The following is a 9,731-nucleotide window of genomic DNA, read 5'->3' as shown; positions in this document are numbered from 1 at the left end:
GTGTTTTAGAGATATTAGGCATAAAAGTGCTAAACGACCAAACGGGTCGTTACAAGCTTTATGTCCCGGTGGTAGTAGTAGCGGTAAGAAAAAATCCGGTAGTGGTAGTGGTAGGTAGTACTAGCGGAAATTATACTCGTGTTCCGCAAGCACCACCTAGTGAAATAGGCGACATAGGTGTGGGTGCACATGATATGAATTATATAGAATTACAAGAAACGTACGGTATAGAAGATGAGAATGAAGTTGAGATACAGAGTAGACGATGATGATAATGACAATAATACACCCACTAGTCCTGCTAATGATATTGCTCAATCTCGAACTCATGCTCGGGGTCGTCCTCCACCGCCCGAAGGAGCCCCCAAAAAAAAAACTAGCGCGAAAAAAACTAGCTTAGTGTGGAATTATTTTGCCCGATTAGAAAATAATCCGGGTTATGTTGCATGTAAAATTTGTGAGACACCTTATAAGCATAGAATCGGGGTAGTAAAGGGGGGACGAGGGTCAATTGACTAGACATTTGGATAACAATCACCCAAATTGGAAAGAAGAGATAGCAGAAGCTCGGGGTGACACGGGGATTAACCCAAAACAAGGTCAACCTAAAGACCAAATTAAGTGGATCATATAATAAAATGAAGGACCGTGAAGAATTAGCGAAAATGATAAGGCCGGGTTGTTTGCCTTTCACCTTTGCTTCTTTTTCGATGCTTTTATTCATTATATACAAAAAAATTTATAATCCTATGTTTAGCGGTATTCCTAGAACTACTTGTAGATCCGATATTTTAGACTTCATGGACAATATCTGCTTTATCTACGTTATTTATTGACATATCTCCTTTGTAGAGTTTCTCTCACCTCGGATCTTGGTCGTGTCGTTAATAGAAATGATTATTTAACGATTACTTGTCATTGGATAGATGATAATTTTAATATGCAAAAACGTATTTTAGCTTTTCAATATGACGAAGACCGTAGACATCTTACACAATTCATATCCGACATCCTTTGTCATTGCAAAATATTATGGTCTTACAAGCAAAGTTTATGTATGGCCTTTGATAATGCTTCTAACAACACATACACTATCGACAGTTTAAAATGCTGAGTTGTCTCCACCTTTACTCGAAATATTTCATGTCCTGTGCTTGTCATATTTACAATTTAATTGTTCAAGATGGTCTTTCTTTCTTTGAGCCCGTGATTGAGAAAAATTAGACACGCATTGGTTTTATTCAAGGAAATAATAATAGGAAGCGACTTAAGTCAATTTAAAAATAAATGCGGGCAAAATAATCTTAGACCAAGATTTATGCCCGAAGAAATAGACACTAGGTGGAATTCTACTTATGATTTCTTAAAAACTTGTGTTGAATATAAAGTTCCTATAACAACTTTTAACCAATTTGCTACCGGATATCCCGAGTTAATGTTAAGTGATTTTGATTGGATCAAAATTAAGGATGTTGTAGATTTTTTAGAAAAATTTTATTTTGCTACTCTGGAATTTTCGGGTGCTTATTATCCTACTGTTTGTAACATTTTAGCTTATTTAGCTGATATCTCTTATTTGCTTAAAGAATATAAGTTTAAAGAAGGTTACACAGAGGCTGTTACTGCAATGATAATTAAATTCAAAAAGTATTTCTTTCCTATTCCTCCTATTTACTTAGTTGGTGCTATATTAAATCCGTGTATTAAATATATTAATATGTCAGAATTGACCCGTATCATATATACTTCTTTAGATATTAAAACTACGAGGAACCATCCCTTCTTAAGGCTATGTGTGATGCAAATGATTACGCACAACAATTATATAACCATTATTCTACATTACTTGATAATGCTACACCGACTTCTATCCCATGCGGTCTTTCTAACGAAACTTCATCTTCTAAAGAGACAGCACAAAGTGTGCCTATCATGGTGTTCCTAGATTATCTTTGGTCTCAAATAGCACCTCAACAAGGTAATACAAACTTTGATGAGCTTCAATTTTTTTAAGACGACCATTGGAGCCTTTCGAAGATGGAGTTAATGCCTTTGGATTGGTGGAGGAACAACGAAGACAATTTCCCGTTCTTTCAACAATGGCTAGAGATGTGCTAAATGTTCCAATGTCAATCGTTGCATCGAGAAAGTGCATTTAGCCAAGGAAGGCGGCTCGGAGATAACCGACACTCATTGGCGACAACGCAATGAATGTTCTAGTATGTTTCGAGAGATTGGATTAGATCGGAGCGAAGAAATCAAGGAAGAGAACAAGATCCAGAAGAAGACCAAAAAGAAGATATAATGTTGCTTGGAGATCCATCGGTACAAACATCTCCAATGTATGGAGATGTCGATTATCAAAATTTTGAGCCAATTCCTCCTAATGTTAATATGGAAGAATTGAATAAAATGGTGGAAAATATGTAGATTTAAATTTGAAGAGTTGTCAAATTGAATTTTTTATGTAGTTTAAGTTTCTGAAATCAAAGAAAAGTAGTTGTAAGTTTGTAATCTTTAAAAGTTTAAATTCGACTTTGCAATTATCGATTAATAAAACTAAAGGCTCACCGAGCCTTTGAATTTCTTTTCAAATTTGTGTTATAATTTTATTTTTAATTTTATTTACAAGAATAATAATCAGTACGCAAAAAATAGAACTATAAATGTAATTGTGTAAACTAATCCTACACAAGTAGCAACTCCAAGATAAATTTAAGCAAGGAGGTACAAACATTGATCAAGGCTCAAAAGCAACAAACATTATAATAGGCTGACAAAATCGGTGAAATGACAAGCACAAAATTGTCACAAGTGTGAAATAAATCAAATACCCTTTAAGTTACTATCTTTAATTTGGCTTACACAAGTTCAAAAATATTTCAATAGGTTATACGGATATAATAATATAAACTATTAGTTATATATATAATAATATATTAATATAATCTTATTAGTTTTAAATATTTTATATATAATAATAATTAAATATTTTTAGCGTATTGAAACGTTCCACCGATGATGAGACGTGACAATAACTGCACATGACATTAGGACTTAGGATCGGATGAGATAATTAAATTAAGAACTTTGGTTTAGTATCAAAACTCATGTGCATTGTTCCCATTTAGATGAGTAGGAAATTTAGAGAAAGAAGAGTAGGGAATTGTGAGATAATATGGAAAGAATGAATGGTATTTATAGTTTGAAAATAGGGTAAAGATAATTTAAGGAACTTGATGGTTAAAATAAGTCGATAACAAATCTAGATTTTAAAGTATCAAACTTAATAAATTTTAGCATTAGAATTTTTTTTTAAAATAATTAAAATCCGGCTCGCCCACTAACTAAAACCCGGCCCACCGTAACTAAAAACTTGGCCCGCCCACCTAACTAAAACCCGGCTCGCCCCGCTGCGGCCCGGTTAGCCCGTGTAGCCCCTATCCGGGGTGGGTGGGCGACACCTTTCCTCTCTCTCCCCGGCCCCCAGCCCGGCCCACTTAACATACCCGGCCCACTTAACATACGGCCCGGCCCGGCCCCGACCCGGCCCCTTGTGGCCCACATTTAAATGGCCCGGCCCGGCCCACTTGACACCCTTAGCTAAAACTTTAAAGCAGAATACAAAATTGAAAATCGAATACGACCAGCGTCAGAAGCCGAGATTAGAGCTCACCACACTGACCACGTACTGGGTACATCAAAAAGTCAGGTCTCAAGAGAACATAACTCATTTATCTAATTAATTATCTTGTAGGTATGCTACTGGTCCCGTCAATTGGTGAATCCTTAACAGCCTGTGATTATAATTTGCGTACTCCCACTTCAATATTCCATGAGCCCTATGAAAAGAGATAGCAGATATCAAAATTGCTTAACCCATAGCCATGTTTCTACCCTGAGTGTATCCTGCATAAGGCAAAGAATAATGTTACTCCTTAGTCCTTTGTCAACTATTATAACTAAAAGAAAACTCATATAGAGAAAAATCATAAGCGTAAAATCATAACAATTATCAAAAATCAAAGAATCATAAGCGCAAAATCATATAAACAATTAACACCGACACAAACCTATCCAGTGAACGAATTGCACTTAATTTAAGTGCATATCAACCCAACGAAAATTAATTTATATTAACCATAACGTAATAAAATGCATGACATAAGTATATATGAAAAGAATAAAATAAAAGATAAGAAACGGAGCCGTATGTTTCTTTGACTGGACATCATGTTTGAAAAGCAGATTAATCCATACAATTCTTCAGCAACTATTTTGTGCCTATAACTCTTTATTTATAATTTGGATTGAAAACCTTATTCTCCTCCAAGTCTAATCGGATTGGTGCGCCACACCTTCTTTAATTCTAAAACTAATAAACTGGTCCGCGCTTCGCGCAGTTCTTAACACATTCTCACAAGTGTAGCTACCACCGCTCGTTTTGTGCTATCAAGAACAAAGCTTCATCAAACTCAACGGACCAGATCCCAACAACTGAAGATGTCTTAGGTCCTAGGTTTGTTAAGTCTTTGTCATTTTGTTCTTCATTTGTAATCCTACTCTACTTTCGAGAAGTGTCATTGTAGGAAGGCTTCAACCTTTGTGTTTCTTGGCTATAGTTAGTCAAGGTATGTTTGAGTGCTTGGCTAGAGTTAGTCAAGGTTGGTTTGGTTGATTGGCTAGAGCTAGTCAAGGTTGGTTTGGTTGCTTGGCTAGAGCTAGTCAAGGGTTGTAGCTTACAATAGAGTTATTGTAAGGGGTGAAGAATTAAGAGGTTAACTCCTAGGTTGCAAGAGGTTGTAATCTTTAAGTTGCTCAGTCACTGAAGTTGAAATCCTACTCCGGTGGGTCTTGGTTTTTAATCCCTTGAGCAAGAAGTTTTTCACGTAAATATCTTGTCTCATTTACTTTTACGTTTGTTTACTTGAGGGAACAGGTAGAGAACCAGGTTCTCCATACTGTTTGGTGGACGCTTAGTTTCTATCAAGAGCAAAGTACAGATGAGCCCAACTATTAATAGAGGGCAAAAATATTTTATTTCATATATTTCAGAGGCAATTTTGGCCCTTTTATCGTATGTCAATTTTTGTGTTCTTTTTAGAAGAGAGAGAGAACAAAAGTATTGTCTCCTTAGACATAAGAAGATATTTTAGCACAAAAATAAACCAGATGCAAGCATCTCATCCCATGCAGCTACATGATAGAGGGTTCTTCACCCTTTTCTTTTACTTCAAAGATATCAAGATCAGAAAACTATGAACAACTGATAAATTTGCACCCCATCACTATCTATACAACTATACAATTCCAAAATATATAGTAGATAATTTATATTAAACACCACCTGTTGATACAAAAGAGTTACGTTTACCTCACACTCGTTTAAAATTTTTGATTCGCCATTGCCTCACCAACTAAAAACTATAAGGCGACAGGCTAACACGAAAATGTAATCAATACAACTCACAAATTTATGCAGATCAAGAACAGCAAAGAGTGCATCGAACCAGTCCATTCTCATTACAGACTTGACACCTCTTAACTTGTTCTTCATCTTCATCAAAAAAATTCCTGCTGCCATCACAATTCAAGCAAGGAAAGAACCGTACATCCCCACAACCTTCACAAATATATCCAATTGGCCTTAAAGGAAGGACTCTTAATAACTTCGGCAATTCACCAATTTCATTCAATTGCTTTATCAATTCAGCACCTCCAACGTATTTCCCTTTGATAAAATCTTGTGGCAATGTTACAATATTATTGTTCTTTTCACCCATAACACTCTGTAATTCTTTCCTATACGCGTTGTGCATTGAGACGTCTCTTTCATCGACTTTAACCTGATAGCTTCCTAATATCATTTTCACCCTATAACAATCTTCGAATGTCCTTTGAATTCCTTGTATACTCGTGAAGTAAATTACCACACGATCCTCTATACTCTTAACTTTGTCAGATATTTCATTTATTACATATTCTTGAATCCAGTCTTGTTTTAATTGAGTACCTCAACTTCTAATAATTTGTTTCAATTATTTTCGGTTTAAATTTTGAAATTTTTTTTGCGCGTGTTTTCGTTCGTCTTTTAGGTAGTTAAGTTAACCACAGAAATTATGTAATCTCCTTTAATTATATGCATCAACCGCAAGTATTAAATGCATGGGATTTTGCGGCTTAGTGAGGCGTATGCGTATAATTAAAGGATGTTACATATTTTATGTGGTTAACTTAACTATCTAATGGACAAATGAGAACACACACACCAAAAAAAAAAAATTAAAATTTGAATCAAAAGTGTCTAATTGGAACAAATTAGGAGTTAAGATATTTAATTAGAAAAGTATTAAAGTTCAAATGTCTAAATAAAAAATTCTGATAAGTTTAAGAGGTTGGCCATGTATTAAGCCTTTTCTTTTATTTTCTCCTCTTTATTATCTTTTCATTCTGTCCTTTTTGTCTTTCTTTGTTTCATTTTCACCTTCCCTTTTGACTTTGTGGAAAGGGATTTGGAAAAGCCTGGAATTCATACGTGTATGTCGAATACGCTTAAGTTATCGGTCTTTATGTATATGTAAAAAATAATGCAAGTCAATTAGATTTGTGTTTAAAAGCAAAATTTAATGCTTAAAGAAGTTTCGAAATAACAATTTTGCTTGACTATGACTTTTTATGTTTAAAACTTATTTATGTTTTCTATTAGTATTTAGGTCTTTGAAATTGCATTAGTATTTAAATCCCGAACGCAATAAAAATCTTTTTAATATCTCATTTCAATCTTATAACAAAAATTATTTTAGGGAAAGGCATAATCCTCCAATTTTTCTCAGATTTTCAGTATATTTTGTAATTGATCAATTAACTCGGACTTGTTTGAAACTGAAAAAACCTCATCTCAAACATGTAGGGGAGTAATAGGTCCCTTGTAAAATATAGATGTGTAACTGAGAATTTTGTACCATCTATCTATATAGAATAGGAGAGGCAAAAGAATAGTATGATGACAAATGTCATCACCAGAAAAATCAAAATTTAAAAATATAAAATAAAAATAATAAAAACTGTAAGAAGTCAGCAAAATAAGATCTCTTAGCCTCTTAAAATTTGAACAGAAGAAAATATCTTTTTCATATCTCTTATGTATTTTTTTAGATCTCTTATGTGTAAAAAATGAAGATCTCTTGTAAAAAGGTCATAAAATTAAAAAAATATTTGTAAAGGGACAAAAATCCATTTCTCCCGGTAGTTAACACTGATAATTTTTTGTCAAGTATTTGGACTCCTTTTTATATATATATACATAAAAAAAAAGTGCATATGATTAATATTCAGTAATTATTTAAATTTATAATTTGTCGAAATTATATCCCGCTTTCCCTAAATTTCCCCTGCAAAACCATCAGATTTCCAGTTCCAAGATAGCAGCAACCTCTTAGAACTGCTCAAAACTCACGATGCCAAACTTCTATTTCTCTTATCAACACTCTGATAGCCGGTAACCATCTTTCAATCTTTCTACTGCTATTTACAAAAATTCAAGGATTCAAATTTGGAGATTGTGGTTGGTAAAGTTTGATTCTTTTTCCAATTAAATATAACTCTGAAAACTATTGTTTTGATCAACCAGATTCTTAGATCCTCAGTTTCTGACTCGAAAAGGCACAAATTAAATCTCCAGCAGACATCTTGGCAATCTCTATTTTCGACGGATTTGATTGCTAAGATTTCTCCCTCTACTGTGTCTGTGTATATGTATCTATATATAGAACCCTGTTTTCCCTATTTTCTGTTGTTCTAAACCAAATTCTTAATTTTCTTTGGGTATTAGTTCTTAGTGATATGATCTTGAATTATGAATTGAGTTTCAAGTATTTTCCGTGATGAGAGTGGAGATAGCGACAATCACACGTCTAGTGGCTGAAAAGCTTATGACTGTAAATCACCTTTTTTTGCCTTCAAATTACTTATCATATATATATATACAAATGTTTAAACAAAAAAGAATTGAGTTTGATATCTGCCAAATTTTGACACCAGGTGAATTGTGCTACTGATATCTTTTGCAGTTATTGAGATTGAATAGCCATTGAGGAAAGGCAGGGAGCTCTCATTCACATATAAATTTTGTAAATTTAGTAATGTGATTAGTTAATTCAATGTTTGGGGAAAGCACGCAATCATTGCACATATTCTATTATTCGTATATGTGAATGTAGTCAATGTCAACTTGGCCTGCTGATATTTTTCTTGAATTTGATGGATATTTTTAGTTTTAGATTTCTGCCATGAAAAGGATTTTGTGGATGTTTGATACTTATAGGAGGTTCTTTTGCTCACCAAAGGTTCGACCATTAGCTTAAAAGTTCCGAAGGTTTATTTTATGGCACATCTGCTCTCTTATCTTTTTGTTTCCTTTAAGTTTTCCGTATGAAAGGTATTGTGTTGATATATATTCCATTTTGTATATTTTGATGTTTAGTTTCTAGAGTTTCAAAATTTGCCAAGATTTTGTAAGTTATATGGAAAGAAATTTGTCCCACATAGTTGCATAGAAATATTTTAACTTATTGAGGTTATTACTAATAAAGGGGTTTGGTTGTTAATGTTGCTTCAATGAAGGATTATCAGTTTTACGATACAAAGAAATTAAATGGTGGCACTTGGAGCATTGAATTTTTGTTGTTCAATGACATCAAACTATGTGAGAACTGGTAGACAAAAAAAATAATAGAAGGAATTAGATTAAAGTTGTGAAGTTGCTACATTTGCTACACCATCAGACATATATAATGCTTCTGCCTTAGCCATGAACTATACAAGGTGTAACAAAATATATTACTACTATATAGAAACGATTTTTACTATATAGAAACATGGGTTTCTATACAATGGATCGTCGGCCGTTCCAAAAAAAAAAAAAAAAAAAAAAAAAGGGAGGGGGGGGGGGATACTAAACACCAAGCAATTAAAAAAAGTGAAAACCCATCATGTCGACCCATATTAACAAAATAAAGCAATATCAAAAACAAAAAAAAAAGTGGACCCCATATTAAAAAACAAATAATGTCAAAAAAAAAGTGCGTCCCATATTAAAAAATCAAACAATATTCGTGTAATTTCCAAAGTATCCCATTAAGTCAATAATGATGGATTCGTTTTACATGCGTATCAACCCGTTAGGAGCAAATGAAATTATTATCAAATAAAAACATTGACCCCGTATTCTTGCCTTTCTTCAAAAGGTTAAGAGTCAAACCATATAATTTTCTTTCTTTTTTTATATTAGCCTAAGATCTAATCTAGATATTGAACTGTTGTATTTGATATTTCGCCATGTCATTTATTTGTTATGTTTACTAAAATAAATATACTTAAGATATTTATATTTTAAAATAAGATAAAAATTTAATTACTTTTTCATTTTTATTCTTACTCTAATAAATGTGAAAAGAGATTAATATCGTAAAAAGAAAAAAATAATATCAAATGGAGATCAAATAATGAATAAGGTAAATTAGTCAAATTATAATTCTAATTGACGTTTCCTTAAAAAACCATGCAAAAGACAACATGAAAAGTAAAATGAAAAGCAGAATATTTTTACCAAAAATTAAAAAATAGTAGTTCTTCGTTTAAATAGAAAATCAAATTTCTACTTTGTTTCGTTTTAAACATGTAAAATTAATTTAACAATTTGAATTAGAATTATCCAAATCAAAAGTTGATAA

General features: G+C 32.9%; 1 protein-coding gene across 1 annotated transcript; it reads right to left on the bottom strand.

The window, feature by feature from the left end:
* Positions 1–5,483: 5,483 nt before the first annotated feature.
* LOC132043340 (uncharacterized protein At5g39865-like) lies at positions 5,484–5,867 on the bottom strand. Its single transcript, XM_059433843.1, has one exon. The coding sequence runs from the start codon at positions 5,865–5,867 to the stop codon at positions 5,484–5,486; it is 384 nt and encodes a 127-aa protein (XP_059289826.1).
* Between the last annotated feature and the right edge of the window lie 3,864 nt (positions 5,868–9,731).

Source organism: Lycium ferocissimum, unplaced genomic scaffold, assembly GCF_029784015.1.
Source record: "Lycium ferocissimum isolate CSIRO_LF1 unplaced genomic scaffold, AGI_CSIRO_Lferr_CH_V1 ctg23107, whole genome shotgun sequence".
Lineage (NCBI taxonomy): Eukaryota > Viridiplantae > Streptophyta > Magnoliopsida > Solanales > Solanaceae > Lycium > Lycium ferocissimum.
Note: the sequence above shows the minus strand (reverse complement) of the source record. Positions and strands in the feature narration are given on the sequence as shown.

Bases quoted from the DNA above. Each gene is read 5' to 3' on its own strand.
- LOC132043340 (XM_059433843.1), bottom strand. From the start codon at position 5,867: ATGATATTAGGAAGCTATCAGGTTAAAGTCGATGAAAGAGACGTCTCA.